At 41.9% G+C, this 19,362-nt stretch overlaps 1 protein-coding gene across 3 annotated transcripts; it reads right to left on the bottom strand.

Annotated features, from left to right (window-relative positions):
- Window positions 1-636: 636 nt before the first annotated feature.
- LOC104937884 (zinc finger protein 638-like) lies at window positions 637-17,210 on the bottom strand. Of its 3 annotated transcripts, none has more exons than XM_010754199.3 (24): window positions 17,063-17,210; window positions 12,249-13,968; window positions 10,173-10,234; window positions 9,436-9,465; window positions 9,100-9,290; window positions 8,058-8,242; window positions 7,615-7,872; window positions 6,850-6,948; window positions 6,251-6,285; window positions 6,114-6,160; window positions 5,529-5,572; window positions 5,243-5,362; window positions 4,115-4,246; window positions 3,966-4,007; window positions 3,711-3,848; window positions 3,432-3,596; window positions 2,911-3,339; window positions 2,365-2,829; window positions 2,125-2,274; window positions 1,813-2,050; window positions 1,470-1,727; window positions 1,264-1,386; window positions 1,041-1,162; window positions 637-944 (listed from the first exon to the last, which is right to left on the bottom strand). In XM_010754199.3, exons 2-24 carry the CDS (start codon window positions 13,623-13,625, stop codon window positions 900-902), a joined length of 4,755 nt encoding a protein of 1,584 aa, XP_010752501.2. In that variant the 5' UTR covers window positions 13,626-13,968; window positions 17,063-17,210; the 3' UTR covers window positions 637-899. The 3 variants fall into 3 exon arrangements, with proteins under 3 accessions (XP_010752501.2, XP_027139375.1, XP_027139376.1); XM_027283574.1 differs by having other exon boundaries at window positions 6,114-6,157; XM_027283575.1 differs by having other exon boundaries at window positions 7,657-7,872.
- Between the last annotated feature and the right edge of the window lie 2,152 nt (window positions 17,211-19,362).

The following is a 19,362-nucleotide window of genomic DNA, read 5'->3' as shown; positions in this document are numbered from 1 at the left end:
GCCAAAAGAAGATTTTTTAAAAAAGGCAAAAAAAAGGAGAAGTTAAGAAATTATAGTAAGAACTTTTTAAGAAAAGTGTAAGATTCTAAGTAAAAAAATAGATAGAACAAACAAAAAAAACAAGATTTTTTTTTTTTTTTAAAGCAAGGCTTGCACTGGTTTCAGGTCCCAAATCATGTTGATCTCCATTAAATGATTTGTTCTTGTTTAACATGAATCAAAGAAAATTCAGATGAATTTGATTCATTCATTTCAATGCAATGAGAATGAGGTCCTTCAAATCAATGACTCTGATAAGGGATAGCTATTGCACATGCGCTGCACCCACCGGATGCAGAGAAAGTTCTGCCAGCACATGCAAGAATTGTTTGCCATTCGTGATATTAAGTCCCATTGAAAGGGGCATGTGCCTCAGTAATATTTTGCTATGCCCCAATAAAACATGGCAGATTGGATGTGTTTTGGCAGTGTCAAACAACATGGTGGGTGTCACACCAGCCAATTTAGTTTAGTACGTTACTGTAAGTCCAGTTTAACATGTAACACATTTATATAGAACACAGGAGGAGGACCGTGCTCTGTGGCCTGAAAACACTCAATGTCTCAGAGTTGAGAGAAAACACTGAATCTGTTTTGTTGTTGTTGTAAAATGTTCACAGACAATTTAGTAAAACATTTTATTGACTACACACTTCATGATGCTTCCACTGTACACACTTTCCACTTGTTTCTCTGAATTTTACATGAACAAAAAAATAATAATAAATGAACAGCATATATTGAAATGGAGACAGGACATGACATGACACTAATCTACAGTGATGTGAGAATGTGGACCCTGAATGAGACATAAGGAGACAAAGTGAGGAGTAAATCCAGTCAACAGTTCATCGTCATATTCAGCTGGACTCTGGTTTGGTTGTTTTCGTGGTTTGCAGATATTTCTAGAAGTGAAACAACAGAAACTGGATTAGACCGGAACACACACCTCTTTGTGATCAAATAAATGTTGACAGTAAGTGTGTGTGTGTGTGCTCTACCTGAAGGTTCTGGTAGTGTTTGAGGGTTTTGCAGTGGTTGATCTCTGCCTCTTTGGTTCCACTGAAGAACCTATTACACACCTTGCAGAAGAAACCCGTCTTCGGGACCAAGAACTCCAGACCTGATGACACAGACATGAAAGTGAACTCTCAAATCAGACGAGTTAAAAGCAGAGAACACACTTCACTGTGTGTTGTGCTGTGTATGATTGAAACTTCTTACCAACAGGGTTGCTGGGGTCAAACGGAGGCAGGGTGTCTCCACTTGTGGGTGTTTCTGTCTTTAGTTTCTTCGCCACACTCTCCTCTTCAGTGATGGTTTGAGTTTCAGACTTCTCGTTCTTTCCTATGAGAGACAGAACTATGAGTGGCAGCAGTACACTGACTTCAGCATCTTCTCTAATTCAAACTAAATCAAATAAATCATACCTGGTTCCACAGCGGGAGCGCTCGTCTCTTTCTCCTTTTCACCCTGCGTCTCCTCTGTTTTGTCTGACACCTCCACCATCTCCTCCTCCTTAGCCCGGCTGTGATTTTTCTCCTCTTTCTCATCTTCCTCTTTCTTTGCAGTCACTTCCCTCATGGCTGGTGTGTTTGAGGAGGAGTCAGTTGGGGCAGCTGAAGCTGCAGGTGTGGGCACAGGTTCATGCTGTGTGGTGGAGTTCAGAGTGGCTGTCTGTGGAGTTTCTGGACAAAATGAACGACACAAATGAAACTTAAAGATGGAGTCTCCTTCAGGTCATAATCAAGGTGAATCAGTGTGAGGGTGTACCTGTGTCAGGTGATTCTGGTTCGTGAGTTTGTGTGCTGGGGGACGAGGCAGACTGTGGAGCCGGAGAGGGAGATGCTGCAGCGGGTGTCAAATCTGAGGACACCAAACTGTCCGAGGTCTCGGCTGTCAGCACAGTAACAGGTTCAGACTCTGATGTGTTCTCATCAGACTTCAGAGTCTCTGCAGCTTCTGACTGTTTTGTTTCCGTGGTAACTTCCATGGTCACGTCACACACGTCCTGGAAACAGGAAATTAGACACGTGTATAACGAGGTAGAGAAACTCTTTTAGGTGATATTCAGATGATACGTACCGCTGAAGCATCCTCCCCTTCTCCCATGGTTTCTATGGGAACGGTGGGAGAAGGAGAAGTAGGAAGGTCATTAACATCTCCCACTTCATCTACGGTCACAAAGTCACTCAGGTTGAAGGGGAAGTCATCATCATCTTCCTCCTCCACCACCTGATTGGAGGACAGGACAAAGATAAGAGGATGAGAAAAGAGCAGAGGTTTAACTCAATCAACACTTCTTGAGCGCTCGTGTCCTCTCACCGTTTTAGAGTTATGTCCATCCCTCCTGACGCTCTGCTTGTTTCCCTCCATCCTGCCAGACGACCTCTCACCATGAGATCTCTTCCTCTCCCTTCTCTCCCTTTCCCTCCTCTCCCACTCCCTTCTTTCCTCCTCCCTCTTCTCTCTCTCTCTCCTGGCTCTTTCCTCCCTCTCCCTCTCCTTCCTGGACCTCTCCTCCTTCTCCCAGACCCTCCTCTCCCTGTCCTTCCTCTCTCTCTCCTTCCTTGCTTCCCTCTCTTTTCGCTCCTTCTCCTGCTTCTTCACCTCCTCCTGTGTGTGGTTCTTGGCCACCTCTTTTGTCTCCTCTGCTGCTTCCTTGCCCTGCTCTGTCTCAGTTTGTGTTCGTCCCTGCTCTCCGTTGGTGGAAGCTGATGTATTGTTGGGATGGCTGGCGGTTCTTGTTCGACACTCCACGAGCAGTGCGTTCACCATCTCCTGAGTAACCTGGTCAAACAGAAAGTCACAAACCTCAGTGAATACGCTGGAGGGTCCTGATGTTAACTGCAGGAGAACAGACTTTATTACCTTTGGGAGTTCTGGCATGGCTGTCTCCAGTGAAGCTGCATGGCCATCAGAGGTGGATCCTCCTGTCGCTTCACCAGCAGGAGTCTCGTCATTCCCTGATTTGGATGCAGTGACGTCTTCCTTCTCTTCTGCTGTCTCCATGACATTTCCAACAGTTGATCCAACAGTGTCAGTCTCTGGGTCTGTTTCTGGCTTAGTCACCGGTGCAGCCAAAGAGTCAGACACAACATTACTAAACCTGTCCTTGCTCTCGTTTTCTCCCAAAGCTTCGTCTTCACCAAACGTCTCCTCTGTGGTCTTCATTTTGTCATCCTTCCCATCGACATCTTTCTCTGTTCCTTCCACCAGACATTCAGAGCCCTCTTTATGTGCTGTAGCCTCTTCCTCTGCGGCTGCTGTTGTCTGGCCTTTGCCATTTGCAGATGTGTCCTACAACCAGACACAACATCACATCAAGTTAAAGCTACAGGAATCTACATCCAAATAACAACCACTGCCAATCATTTATCAAAGATACTCACCTCAGATGGATCAACATATGCACTGATGACTCTGGTCTGTGTGTTAGCTTTGGGGTCCGGCTTACGGGAGAAGAACAGAGGGTTGTTCTGGATGATGCACGGGAATGTCTGGAAGCGTTTGTAAACAGACAGAGCCATGGCTGCAGTCGCCATTTCACAAATGACCTGAACAGGGAGAGACAGAACATCACGTAAGCATCATGTGAGTTTTCTTTCTCTCATCGAGGTGACAGATCAGGAGAGGATGGATTTATCAGGATATGATGTAGCAGGCCTCACCATACTGTTGAGCACCAGAGTCTTGATGACGGTACCAAAGCGGCGCACCAGTTTCTCAACCTCCGAGGAGCTGGATGGCGTGCTGGGAACATTACTGATGACCAACAAGCTGCTCCAACCAACTGAAACAGAACTCTCCTGCAAGACGTAAAAGAACATTCAGTGACCTGTTAGCCAGCAGATAATTCCGGTTTAGCAGACTCAGTCAGTTCATGGAAAACAGACCAATCAAAATAATCTGGTAGAAATACTCACTAATAGGTCCACTGATCCCATCAGAAGATTGTAGAGAGCCACCTGCATGAAGACATTCTTAGTATTAATTCTCAGGTAATGCTCAGTGTTCATTGTTCAACTAATTGATGACAAAGATGATCAGAATACTGTGGAGTGACGAGTCATACCGGCGCATTGAGGCAGACACACTGTTTGAGATGAGTCATCTTCAGCTCAGTGTCGTTGATGTTCATCGGGCTGAACGAGTGAACTTTCATCATCTCTTGAGCGATCTCCATGTTGGGCACAGTCACCAGTACCTAACACACAAACAAGATGTTTTTATACATCAGTGTGGCACACAAACAGCAACAGCCTAAAAGCTCATCGTCAGACATGATCTGTCCTGAAAGAGCTCCAGAGATCCATTAATCAAAAATACAACTGCCAAACAAGTAAAAAAAAACCCCCAAAAAAACCCACAGACAACAGCAGCTCAGCAACACACACACTCATTTTGGACACAAAATACACAGTTCACTATGTCCTTGTTTTTAAGGTCATAACAGAAAATGTTAAAAATAACATTTTTCATGTATTAACATGGTGTAACAGTTCATACACTCACATGGTGTAAAAAACTATATAAAACATTTGAAAAACAAATGAAGACAGTGCAGCATGTTTAGAACAGATACAATGTCTCTTATTTGTGTAGGGTTTAATGGTACACTGACATTCAGCACTTTTTAGATCTCAAAAACAAACTAAACTGTTTAGAATTTAGCTTAGTTCAGAAGTCCTGAGTCTCGTTTTGGTGCCTTTAAAAATGGTTTAAAAATGGTTCAAATAATAAATGTTACTTTTAAACTGCGGCGGCTCTGTAGTGTCAGACAGAGCAGCCAGTGAAAGAAAGAAAACATGGAAGAATTAGAAGTGAGTGGGTTGCTACAGTAACACTGAAGTGGACATGGCTAAGTGGACTGGCATACTACGGCTGACAAAACTTTCCACTTGAAATTTGTTTCTGTTCTGTGTGTGCGACTTTGTTGACAGTGTCACTGAACCAATTCACATTTGAATAAATACACTTACTGCTACACCTCTAATATTTACAGACAGAGTAACACAGAAGCTTACATTTTATATTGCATTGTGGGTATTCATGATCATTTTTGTGACTATTGTTCTGAACATCACACATACTGAAAACCAACTATCATGTAAAAATTATGAGGTATGTGCATCCATTACTTTTACTACTGATGTCACTGAAGTGTTTGGTCCTCTCCAGATCAAACTGTGTGAGTACCAACCTTTCCAATATGTGTTGCCAGGATGATGTCAGAGGGAGTTCCAAAGGGTTGGACCAGCTTGATGATGTCACTCTCTGACCAGCCACTCTCAGGAAGTCCAGTGATCAACAGCATGCTCTTCTATTGGAGACATTGGATTGAAATGTAAGAAAATCCTGATTACTGACATTGTATTAGTGGAGACAAACGTGCAGACATTTAGCTGCAATGAAGCAGATCATGTTCAATTCATGCTCACCAGCCTTCACAGTGTTACAATTTTTGATATGGATTTGTATTCATGTACCTCATCAGAAGGCTTCTGGTCAGCCTCACCTCCTGCTGCGGTGACTTGGGGAAGGGTCAAAGTTCAAGCAGAGCAACTATTAGTATATATTCAACAACACAAACAAGTCTACATGTACATGATTCAAACCAAATCCAGCGGTATGTAGAAAATGCAGGTTAGAACGAAGCAGAGTGTTGAGGCTGCAGGGCCTGTTGAATTTTACTAAACAAACGAGCTGCCTGAATCAACCTGAGCTGAGAGCAGTCCAGGTGGAATTCATGGAGGAAAATACAGTATGTTACTCCACCTGTTGTGTTCTGGTTTTGTTCATTTCATAGACACAGTCTATACTATAACATAGTGACACAAGGAGTTTATTTTGATCTGTGTCTGTTTGTTTTGAGAGAGAAAAGATTTTATGGCAGTTATGTTCATCACAAATAAAACATCGTCACACCACCTCTGCCACAGAGCTCTGCGGCTGCTGCAATGCCTGCTTGGGTCTGAATATGGCCTTAGCCACAGCAGTGACTGCTTTTTCTAGAATTATTCAAATACAATTAAGATTACAGATTATAAGACATAAGCTGATATTTACAGTACCTGAGTCGTCTGCAGCAGCGCCTCTGTCCTGTCCTGGAGCCGGTCTGCTGTGAAGACAGAACAATTGATGGTTGAGTGAACAGTCGGTGCAGCTTTGAAACCTAAAAATGCTTCAGATGATGAGAACTGTGACAGACCTGTTAGCATCAGAACACTGCCCCACTTCAGCTTTCTAAGACAAATGAAAAAATTGAATGGACATGAGCTTACATACATGTAGTTTTAAACATAAGATCTCATCAATGCGTATACATACATACACACATATACATGCAGATTTTGTATATGTGATATTACAGTTAATAGTTAGTTTATGATTTGCTGCTGCTGTGCATCTGTGTCTCTCTATCACAGGTTCCACTGCTACTGTAATCATTTTATCATTCATTGTAATTCATTGTCATTTTATCATTCATTGTAATTCATTGTCATTTTATCATTCATTGTAATTGTACAATATGTTTGTGTTGATTTGTTCTGTACATGTGACATCCATTGCACGTCTGTCCGTCCTGGGAGAGGGATCCCTCCTCTGTGGCTCTTCCTGAGGTTTCTTCCACATTTTTTCCCTGTTAAAGGTTTTTTGTGGGCAAGTTTTTCCTCAATCGAACCGAGGGTCTAAGGACAGAGGGTGTCACTCCATGTACAGACTGTAAAGCCCTCCGAGGTGAAATGTGTTTTGTGAATTTGGGCTATACAAATAAAATTTTATTTGATTTGATTTTCCACACTGTACCTTGGCTGTTAAAGCAGTGATCTGCTGCTCTCTGATGGACAGATCTGTGGAGTTAGCCAGAGCCTGAGCGTCTTCAGCCTTCACCATGCACACAGAGGCCTGCAGCACACAGGGTGACAGCAATGAAACCACGATGAACAGAGAAGCAAGACATTTTCACGTTTAAAAAAAAAATTATATTATGTTCATTGAAATCTGAACAATTTACTGTGTCAGCTGTCTATAGAGAAGTGCATATAGATATGAAAATATGAAATACTTAAAATACTACATGCTATAGTCATCATACCTGGTACACTGTGGAGATTTGCTTAATGTAACAGAACGTGTAATAAACAGCACCACCGAGTGGTCGGTTATTATACACAGCTTCTTCATGAGCATGTGCACCAATAGCTTCACCTTGTAATTATCAATAAAACACTGCTATATTGTTTAAATGAATGATTCAAATTATACTGATTTTGGGAGGTACCTTCACACATGAATCACAGACAGAGACTCTTTGAGAAGCTGGGCCGATGCAGCAATCAGATGTATTTTTTTGTAAGCCACATTTATATTGTAAAAGTAGATCTGGATCATTTTGATTCAACAAAATAGAAAATTACTATTGGTACATAACATCAGAATATTATCTTACAAATAATAAATGAATGAACAAACCAACTTTGGAATTATCTAGTGTTTGTGACTGTTTATGCTTGTGTGGGCTGTAAATATATATTTGTCTTTTATCATCTATTAAAGTGGTCAACGTCACACCTGTAAATAATTCTCTGGAATCAAATTTCTTGCATAATGCACCTTCTGCCCTTCGCCCTTCTCGCTCTCTTCCTCGGAGCACGGCATCAGGATTACATTGTTGATCTTGCCAAAGGACCCGACCAAGCCGGTAACTTCTTGCTCCGATGCGTCCTTCGGGATGCCTGTCAGATAAACCAGACGATCTGCGACAGAAGAGTCCTGGGAGCCAGGAGTCGCCGTTTTCTTCTTCTTCTTGGCTGAAGGAGATTTGGCAGACTGTAAAATAACAGCACAAGTTTTAGGTTAGCCTAGGAGAATTTCAATCTGAGCCAACCAAAGGCAAACACGCAAAGTCTGAATACTCACTCTCCAAAATGTGTGATTTACGCGACATTTTAATCAATTAGCTGTGGAATTGTATATATTGTCATATTTACATAATAAAGAGAAAAAACACCCACTGTGTCAACGGCCTTGGCACTTCCCGTCTTCGTTGTCTTGATTCCAGGCTTCGCTGCGTTCTTGAAAGATTTGGTGGAGGTCTGTGAGGATCCATGTTTGGAGCTGTGACCCGCCTTGGAGGAGGATGGATGTGGGCTGGCTGAATCATCATGTGGACGCTTCACAGCACTGCGAGAGGAACCTCCTGTAGACACGCCATGAATGAGAGAGTGGTGCGAAGAAATATTAACAGAGAGAATATTTCAGTTTGGCCAATTATATGAAAACCGGTTAAACCATGCAGTTGAAATAATAAAGCCAGCAAAGGATCAGTTATTTGAAGCCTCTATGTGTCACCTCTTCAAGTATATTCGGATTTATCAAATGGAATGAAGGCTTATATGTTTGTTTTTATGTGCAATTACATAAATGGGACACCCTGATAGCTTAATGCTCAGACACAGACCTCCACATACAGTGTGTGAGCTACAAGCATTCACAAAGGTCTTTATACAGTACTCTCCAAAATGCCGGGTGGTGTACAAACCAAACATTCTGTGGAGAAGCAGGAAATCATTGAATGAGCCAGCACACTCTGCTATAGCTCCTAAATGAAGAGGAATGGAATTAATTATTATATATTATTATTATAAAATTATTTGTTCTGCAGGCCTGCCTTTTACAAGCCTTTAGACATATTAATAGTAAAAATGTATTCCTTATTTCTTAGAAGTCATTGCTTTTATTAGTATTTGTGCCAGTCATGTTCTTGTTTCGTTGGTAATGAACTAATGATATATTCTACAGGTGCCTGTTTGATCTTTGTATTCAATATGAGAGTAATATTATATTTATTATGTGCAGACAGTGCTGCTAAATAACAGATAAATAGTCCACGACCACTTTTGCAAATCAGCTCTGGTCATCTTTCTGTTCATTCCGAATATTAAAAAATGTTAAAAGTTATTTATGCCACATTATACACATCATTTGCATCCTTGAGTGAGTTTCACACGTCGCCACTTTGTACATATTGTGTCTACTCTCCAGCTTGTGGTCTACCTGTATAGGGTGGGTGGTGGTGACGGTGATAGTGAGACCTCCCATGCCGACTGTGGGGATGGGAGCCCAATCTGTGTTTGCTGTGAGGAGGACTCGGCGGAGGAGAGTGAGAGAGGGAGCGAGACACAGAATCGGATGGAGAGTGATCCTTGGGATCCCACAGAGCCCGGCTACCGTACCGTCCACTCCGACTGGATCAAAGACAACATTTATTAATAAAACATAACCCGTGAGACGACAGTGGAAAGAACATGGCTGCACTGAGTTAACACTGGCTGCTGCTCACAGCTAAAAACATATTATTATTGCAAACATAAGAACAAAAGTCCAGCTGACCTTGGTAGATTTGGTTTCCAGTCAGGATACCTTCAGAGACACAACAGTTAGAAATTTATTCAACATCTTCAAACAAACTAAATTTTTTTGCACTTTTTAGGTTAATCTAACTTTTACCCCAGAGTCAAACACCTTAATTCCCCATCATGCTAATTTTCTACTATAAATAACAGAATTGAAATCATGTTGCTGCTACACTGATTTGTAATTGAGTGACTGGTGTCTATGTCATTCCACTGAGAGCCCTGTTCAACTGTTCTTACACTATGGAACTTTGTTCTCCGAGTACGATCCTTGCAAGATCCTTGAGATCTTCTGGCTGCTCCGCCTCAACTCTCTGTGATTAACAGAGTTTCCTGATGGGCAGTCAAGTAAACTGCTGCCAACTCTAGCTGCTGTTAGCTAATGTTAGCTCAGTTTGTTAGCTGGGTTGCACAGACCTTTTTAAGCCTGGGGCAAGGGGTGAATACTGATAGGGGCAGAGCTGGTGTCATACCTGAACCGGAGCTGTGCAAGCGGGCGATGTAAACGGGCTCAGCAGCTACTATGGACATAGCTAATAGATTACACAACTACAGTGGAACAAGCCAAACACATTTCTGTGTGGTTTGTTTCATCAAAAACTACTTTTATACAACTTTATACAAATGCAGATTGCCTAAAGAAGTATCTGTGACATAACACTGGAGCTACACTGGAGATGCATAGCTTTGGTAGCATGTAAAAAATGTCCTCACTTGTTACGCAGGTCTCTGCAGGCAGCGGTGTGGTTGACGGTGTTAATATGGTCAACCCAGTCCTAAAGAGAAACGACAAATTGGGAAAGGAAGATGTCACGATCACAAATGAACAGCAAGAATTCAAACTAAGCCAGAATTAAATTTCACATGTGTGCAGGTAAACAATGCCACACTTCATTTATCTACACTCAGAGACAAAAGTTCAGGTGGATCTTTGTTCACTGGTCACTGAAAATCCTGAACTGAAAGTGACCCAGTACTTTGATTCCATATCCATGTTCAAATTATGTTTCAGCCACTAACAGGATACAATACGATGCTTCCATCGTCTTCAGTGTAACTACCAATTCTTACCATTAACACACTATACATCACTGGCAGAAACAAACAAATAATAAAAAAAAGTTTTTAACCTAAATATGTCCCAACGTTTAAAGAGGACGGATCATTTATTACACTCAGCTCATTATCAGCTCATCCAGCAATCTGTTTTGCCTATGCTATGTGGAAGTCCTGTCACAGCTCATGACATAATGATAATTTACTTCAAAATAAAATAAAACAAATTCCTGTGTTCAAAAAGTTGACCATAATTCAGATAAACCCGTTTGTAACTGGAAACCTAAAAACCTTCTCCAATGTTACAGTGATTCTGGCAGAGACCTTTACATTCTGCTACATCATGACATGCACTTGACTTGATGATTAAGAATCATATTTATACATCAGGCTTCATTAACATCAATTTTGTTATTTTGTGGTAATCTTAATAGACAAATATGAATCTGAGAAAAAGAACTGAACCAAAATGCTTTTGTCCAAATAAACCAGATCTTCAAAAGGTCCACACTTGGCATACTTGAGAATGAGGACAATCACACACAGCTCTAAGTTATTGGTGTTCTGACACTGACGTAGAGGAAACATTTTAAAATGTAGTTATTCTTATTGACACTCAACACCATTACAGAACATGAGAAACCAGAGCAGTCCATTTCCTCAGAGAACAAAGAGTTTATCCAACAGTATTTACTGTTGAACTAAGAAAATACTGTAAACCATCAGGAACTGTCCTGAAAACAAAACTAAAATTTAAAAATTGTTTAAGGTAAGGTAATCATTGTTGATTAATGTATCTCAGAGACATTACATCTATCAATGACTACATTTGTAAATATTCTGTTTTGTATTTATGTTCAACGTTTAAATGAACCTGTCCTATATAGTGGATGTCCTAAATTCTTTATCATCATGAAACACCAGCTCACTGCCAATTTGATGCATTCATTCTACACATTGAACATCAGTAATTAGATAAAAAGTTTAATGCGGTTGGAATTTTTAACCCTTACACATACTGATAGTACATGAATCCATAAAATACACAATATTTGCCTGATTAATTCTCTACATTGAACATTTCCTAGGAACTTCAGACAGGTCTGGTGCTTCACATTGTCATGTGGGTGCTGAATAAATTTAGGTTTGTTTTGTTTTTTCTAATGAGCTTTAGCTCTTTTTTCATTCCCTGCGTATCTTTTTTGAGGGTCATGTGAACAACTTGAATAGATTTGAACATAAATTATTTGAAAAAGTAGTTTGACTGTCCATCTTTTACATTACTAATAGACTTTACCAGTCACAGTTAGAGAAGAGGGGCTCATCTGGCCACAGCTTTACAATTGAAACTCTTATTTTGCTTCACCACACAGTTGTCTTTTGACTGTCAAATTTTCAAACCTAGTTTTTCTGCTTTCTGCCATGTGAGTCACTTCTTGAAGTCAGAACCTCTAAATTTGTTTGAAGAAGGTGGAGCTGCGGTAGCATGAGTACGTAGCTCGTCCCGTGCGGAACAATGAAAGCTGGCGTCTTACCAGTACTGAGCAGTGCTGCATCTGAAGGCACTTCAACACAGACTATAGTTTTGAGCCAATGTGGGCTGTTGAAACTATTTGAATGACATCAGAGTGACTCATCTTGACAACTGCCTGGTGAAGAAAGGCTGCAGACTACATTTGAACATGTGACGTTATTCCTTTCAGACATTGCTACGTGAGCATGTTTGGCACTCACCTTTTCCTGATCACACTGTGTGTGGCACAAGGAGCAGGTGTGGGGATACACCTTTGGAGACACAGCTGAGAAATCACTTATCATGGTCGGGGTAGGTAACTTCTTGCTGTTGCTGTGTGGTTTTGAGCCAGACGAAGAGGAAAGAGATCGTCTCGAGGAAGCCTCACTCCTGGTTTCAGACGAGGGCCTAGGTTTGGGTCCGTCACGCCTGTAGTCTCGGTCGAGGTTACGAGATTTGGATGATGGTGGAAATTCTCTCCCAGGTGACCGACTGCTCTTGCAAATTGTCCTGCGATAGTCCCGGTCTCCATGCTTGGTTGATTCGGCGTGTTCCAAACGAACCTGCCGCCTTTCAGCTTTATCTGCTTTTGGAGCCAATGAAGAGGATGACGAAGATGGGAACATTTTAACTGTCCTTTCACTGGAGAGCTGCTCCCTTTTGAAAGTTTCTCTTGTACTACGGTCATCCTTTGCCCGACTGGCATGACCATAGTCAATGACTTTACCTGCTGTCTGTGTAACAGTAAGAAGGCTGGGCACTTCTGGGGAGTTTGAACGTGCCAATGGTGAAGAACTGGTAGGCGGCAGCGGCAGGTCATGGACGACGCGTGAGAATGAAGAGGAGGAATTGGGAGCCGCAGTTTTCTGGGTGCCTGACTTGTTGATTTGGATGTCACGGAGTATGAATGGTAAAGTGTCTGGGGTTAGCTGATCATCAGGGTAGTGACTCAGCACTTCTAAGTCCTCATTTGAAAGTCCAAAGCTAGCCAAGATACTACCCGCACTCTCTGGTGTGTACAAACCCTGACCATCCACGCCACCAGCATTGGGGTGCCGGGCTTGGGGAGATGGTGAGTCACTTACAGGAGCGGTCCAGCTTGGCATGTTTGTTCCAGTGTGGCTGCTCGGGGGCTGCTGCTGCTGCTGCTGCTGCTGAGGCCCCTGGTGTCGTTGGGGCTGGTGGCTAGCACTAGGTGGAGGAGTGGCAAACAGTTTAGTTGGTGGTTGATAACTTGACCAGTCTACTCCTTGCTGGTGTACAGGCTGATTATCAGAGTTGAGTGGTATTGGGTTAGAGCTGTAGCTTCCATGTTGACTGATCCCAGAACCTGAGTTTTGGTTCTGGTGCTGGTTTGGTCTGTGGTTCATGTGGTCAATGAGGCGGTGATCCATGTCCCTTGCACCACGGATAGCCAGGGCAGACTCTAGTTCATCAGGGAGCTGGGTGGGACGAGGAAACTGGTAACCCATCACTTGCGATAGCATTTCTGAACTGGGGCGATTCTGATGTTGATTTGGAGGCGGCTGATGATGAGGCGGCCTGGGCCCGTTCGAGAAGGGCTGCGAGCCCTGTTGTTGGGAGTGATGGTGGTACATGGCAGCAGAGAGACACGGTTGTGTTCTGTAAGTTTTGCTGGCTGACACCTTCTGTCTACTGAGAAGACTCAGGAGAGCCAGGTGAGGCGGTAAAGTTGCTGCTGCAAACCCGTTGTTGTGACACTGGTTGCCAACAGTTATGGTTGCTAGAGTGGCTAGCTGCTGGAGAGCAATCTGCGTCTGAATCTCGATCTGAGCCAATCGAAGAGCTGTCACAGCACCAGCTACGGATCCAAATATGAATTGGGTCCCTCTGGTGCAGTTGGCGACGGAGACTGTTGCACTGGGCTCCAACCGAAGAGAAGGAGCGAGGTGCGAATTACTGTCTGAGTGCACAGCGAGGCTGTGAGGTGGAAAGCAGAAATATACAGATGAACAAGCTTTGTTTTGTCATTACAACAGGAGATTTCAGATGAAGTCCTTTTGCTCCTGCACTTTTATATAATAAGTTGGCACAGTCCTCATATGGTTTTTTGTAGTTTTTCCCTTTAAATGAAATGGTGTCACCCTCAAGAACTTCCTTCCTTTGTCCTCAAGTGTGGCCACCTTGCTTTTCTTTCAGGACGGGAAAGCAAAGCAACATTATAACAACACTGATTCAATAAAAAGCAAAAAACCCCAAAGCAAAGCAAATGTAACCTACGAGGACACACACACACACACACACACACACACACACACACACACACACACACACCTGATACAAAAATAAAAAATGTAATAATGCTTCCAAAGAAACATTTGCTATCCTACAATGCATATTGAAGATAACAACAGTCCAATCATGGCATTCTTGCCAAAATGTTCGCAGCTGAGCAAACAGTGCAGTTTTCCCCTGAATGTTTCCTGCAGGTATGTTTGGGGCGTTCAGATGTCAAAGGAATCATTAAGAAATGTTGATTTCAATTCTGCTGTTGCTATCCAAATTTCACCTTGACTGCAAATACCTTTCTGTATCTGCCGGGACCTGCCAGTCCATCTGCACTTATTGTCATTTGGGCGGTCAACAAATATTCAAACATACTCTGTCTCTGTTCTCTTGTGGGCTGCTGCACCGAACTGAACGAACTGTGTGATGAACAAGAGACACACAACATCACTTTCAGACTGAAGATGTCGAATCATAACAGAAGCTCAGATTTGTCTGGAATAGATGAGCAGAATTGAAATGAAAATTTCTTAATGGTTAAAATCTTGATTATGAAATTGGTTCTCGATGCCCATCCCTGATAAGCCAATAAAAGACAAATAATAAAACAAAATAAAGATATGAAGATTGAAGGCTAACATTATATGTATGTGGACACACACCGTCATCAGACATGACAAAGGTCTATGTGATTTAAACAGTTAGCTCTCTGGTTTCTTTATATATCTTTTACCTGAATGGATGATTATTTTGCCTTCAAGATCTACAGCTGCCTTTAGTCTACGAGTCTACGCTGTCATTGTGCTCTATCATGTCATACAGTATCTGGCATAGAATACAGATGTAAATGCATGCAGAGACTGATAAATGTTAGTGTGCACATTAGAGTTGCATGATACCCACGATACCCATGGTACCCCACAGTGCCAAATCTTAACGGTTCCTACTATACTAGAAATTCTACACGACGGTACTACCGTGGATTACTATACTACCAGTGCCAGTTTCCTCTACAAAGCGGTCACCTCTTCTCTCCTCCCAGCTCCTCACTGCATGCTACTCCCTCGTAAACAAACCAACATGGCAACTACTGCAACCGAACTACACAGCTGCTGAAATATTGGCTGTTTGCCTGTAATTGGTGACGTCCGGGGATATGATGTTGTGCTGTTTCCGCAGACTGGATCCACCCGTCTGTTAGCTGATTGGCTGTTCGTGCGTTCAAACTCCATGAAGACAGCTCCGCTTCGATAGAAATTCACTTCAAGCTAAATTTCTGTCTTGCCCAGATGTACGCACGGCTTACAGTCACAAACACGAGACAACACGCTCACCATGGCAGAAGCACCAGGCCCGAGCGGCAAGTCTTCCGCAGCGTCGGCGTCAGTGGCTCCACTAATTTTGCTCAAAAAAACAAACTCGTTGTTTCAAACTTGTTTCAGTCTAAGTCTTACTTCACCAGTATTATGTTTATCATGCACCAAACAACATTATAAGTCATTAATAAGTATTTATAACTTGTACAAACATTGCAGTTAAAAAATAATAATAATAAAAAAAGGCTGCAGTATCGCAATAATACCCGGAACCGTGATACTTTGTCTGGTATAGTATCATGGTTACTCACTTTGGTATCGTGACAACTCTAGTGCACATTCAATCTGGTGACGATCTGCAGTCTTTGAGGGGCACGGTTCCTTGGACAGACCAAGTCGAGCAACTTCTGACCAAACGTTAGTTTTTAGGAAAAAAGGTGAGCGTGCATGCTGGGTAGAACTGTAAACCGGACACGGGCCCGAGATGATTTCTTGCACAATGCCCAATCATTTCAACAGGGAGGTTAATAAGTCAAATGCTTGAAGTCAAAGTGGAACAATGCAACATTTAACTGAAGAAAGCATATCATGCAGGTTGATATAATAACAAATCAATGAAATACAAAGGGAAACGTTGAGGACATGATGAAAGAACAGTAAGATGTTTCTAAAAAAGCTCCGTCCTCCTAAGAGTCACTGCAGTTTGGTTTGAACACTTACTTTACATTAATTTCTCTAATATAGAAAATATTATCTGTCTGGAAAATGACCCAAACAGAAAGGTCCAACATGAAGAGACAAGCAGACGAAGCAACACCAACACGAGTTTCTCTGCTTCTGACTGCTAACCTTCTGCAGCATCCGTCTGCAGGAAGATCCAGAGCACTGTGTTAACCTCAGCTCAGTGCTCAGCATACAGAAGGTCCACAGAACTGTGTCTGATGCTACATATGACACAATGAGTGACACCTGTTCTAATATTAAACCCCAGAAACAGACAAACTGTGTGTGTGTGCAGCTTCACAGAGACAACATTAGAGAAGAGAAGGCTTGGACGCGGATGTTCCAGCCTGGTTTCACTCTGTACACAGCACAGGCAGTCAGCTACACCGCCGTGCTGCAGTGTTGGAACACAGCTCGGTCCATGGACGTTCTGTGTCCTGCATGGCGCCTTCAAGTGTACCACTGTGGAACACTGGGCTGCAGAGCCGGCTGTGGCGACAACACTAATAACACCTGGCTTTAAACGCACTAAATAAAATGCAGCCATAGCTCATATTACGAGAAACAAGCCTCGGGTTGTATGTAATCATAATGTAAAGATGGAGTTCAGCCACCCTGCGTAGTCTCCACACAGCAGCCATTTTGGGTGTTTTCACTATCTAGCCAGCTAACGTTAGCTGGAGGAAAACACAAACGTCACATTTTATGGACCCTAATAACATTTCAAAGTTCACACATTCAAAAATTACCTTTCACAACGAGCCGACGACAGTCTCTGTTGTTACAGGAGCGTGTCTAATCCGTTTTCAGCCCGCTGTCATTCGTGTTAAAGAGCGGAGCCTGTGTTCCGCCGCCATGAACGACTACATGCACTTCCGCCTCGAGAATTTCAAAATAAAGCAAACTCAGAATTCTGAGATTTTTATTTTTATTTTATTTTTTTATGTAGCCCTAATCCTCTTCTGTAGAGTTTCTTCATTCAGGGGTAAGGATCACTTTTTAGTGTTTGGACAACTATGCAGGGATACAGCTGCATTATGGCTGTTAATAAATCCATGTTTGATTTGGGTTTTTGTGATGGGTATTTCTTGAGCCAAGAGAGGAGGCAACTCTGCTGGATATTCCGAGAAAACTTTAATAACTAGAACGGAGAAAGGGCAGAAAATACCAAGAGATGCTGGCTGCAGACCTCCACTGTCAGGCCCCTACCGCTACTGTCAGGCCCCGAAATGAACGGCATACATTTCAAAATAAAACTGCAGACCTCCACTGTCAGGCCCGGAAATGCAAGGGATACATTTCAAAATAAAATCACAATTTAGTAAATGCACTTCCGGTTGAATCTTTCCCTCACACATGAATTAATTAGTAAACAATGACATAAAATCTTTAAATTCCCGGTCTATTATATATATTGTTTTTATAGTAAACTTTTGTTTGGTCAGTGCACACATTTTCTCTTAAGCTCTACTTCACTGCCTTTTCATTATCATTTAATTCTGACTTTATTGCACTGCTCTTTTTCTATATATTTGTTTCAATTCGTTTTTCTGTTGTGTTATTCTGTACTTTTATTCTTAACCAATATAAATTTCATGTTTGGTTCTATGTCTATGCTAATTATATTCTTGTATTGCTAGAACACCTTAGTACCTCTAAATACTACCCTAACTCTTGAAATCTACAGTATAAATGTCAAATTATTAAGTGATCAATGAGAACACACACACACAAAAACACAAACACACACACACACACACACACACACACACACACACACACACACACACACCAAGTCACAACATGATCAAATGTTCTGTAGCCCTTTACTCTTAAAGTCACTCAGTGTGACATTCACAATATGCCAGATAATTTTTTGTGTTCATTATTTCATCACAAAAAATCCACATGTCGTCAGGGTTGTGAAAAGTAAACTTGAATGGCTCCAGGATCACTTCTCTTTCATTGTCATCCAGTTCTTCTTGCCACAATCTCCCTGTATACTCTCCCTCTCCCTGTACTGTATTACAGCCTCTGCCTGTTCCTCCTCCCCCATGCTCAGAACGTCAGGCAGGTCCACTTTAGCTGAGAACAGTGGTTTGTTGGCCTCAACCCACTCTGCTGAATGTTTGCAATTATAAAGAATGTGATCTTCAACTGAGTCCTATGGAAAAGACAGAAAGAAAGATGTCTATACCATAGCTGCCAGACCAAAAGTATCTGACCAATAGATACTGTGAAAAAGCTTACGCCTTCCACTGGTGTGTCCACATCGGCAGGTCTGACGGCAGGAGAGACCTCTGCCTGCTGCTCTTCTTCCTGAAAATATACAGATAAGCAAAATTATCAGTTGTAATATTCAAAACACAAGTTTCAAAAAAGAAAAAAAAAGAAAAGATTCCATCATTGCCCTGTCTAGGCCTACCTAGACATATTAGAGAGTTTAACAAATGTTCATTTTTAAATCCAATCATGCATTATCTAGACATTTTATTTACCTATATACCTGAAACAAAAGAAACTCAGACAGAACTCAGACAAAATAAAAATCTGACCTCAGTAATGTCATCCACCTTCCTTTTTGTCATCCTAAACACTGGTGGCATCTCACCTCGCAGAAGGGCTTTAGATGCATGTGTCCACTGGGCGAACAGCTTTCCATGGCTTAAACAATAGAAATAAATAAAAAATTCAGGTCAAATAACAATCTTTGCAGTCTCACCTTCTAAGGTCAAAATTTTCCATAAGGAATGATACACCACCACTGTCACAAAAGTGGCATGTCCAGCTGGAAAATGAACAGCAACAAAAAGAAACTCACACTATGTCATAATAAGTGTTTTGTTGTTGTAAATTTGAGCATACTTTGATTGCATGATTCAACTTACAACAGAAAAGTCATAGGGAGCATCCAGTGTGGTGTAAAGGGCACAGAATTACAAATAAATAATATATAACAAATGATGTCTACTACCATCAACATGAAGATGCCACAGTCAATCCTGTATGGTTGTCGTGGAAAATCCTAGATATCAGAAAAGTCAGTTAT

This window comes from Larimichthys crocea, chromosome X (genome assembly GCF_000972845.2).
Source record: "Larimichthys crocea isolate SSNF chromosome X, L_crocea_2.0, whole genome shotgun sequence".
Taxonomy (NCBI): Eukaryota; Metazoa; Chordata; class Actinopteri; family Sciaenidae; genus Larimichthys; species Larimichthys crocea.
The sequence above is the reverse complement of the archived record's forward strand: the minus strand, read 5'-3'. Positions and strand labels throughout refer to the sequence as shown.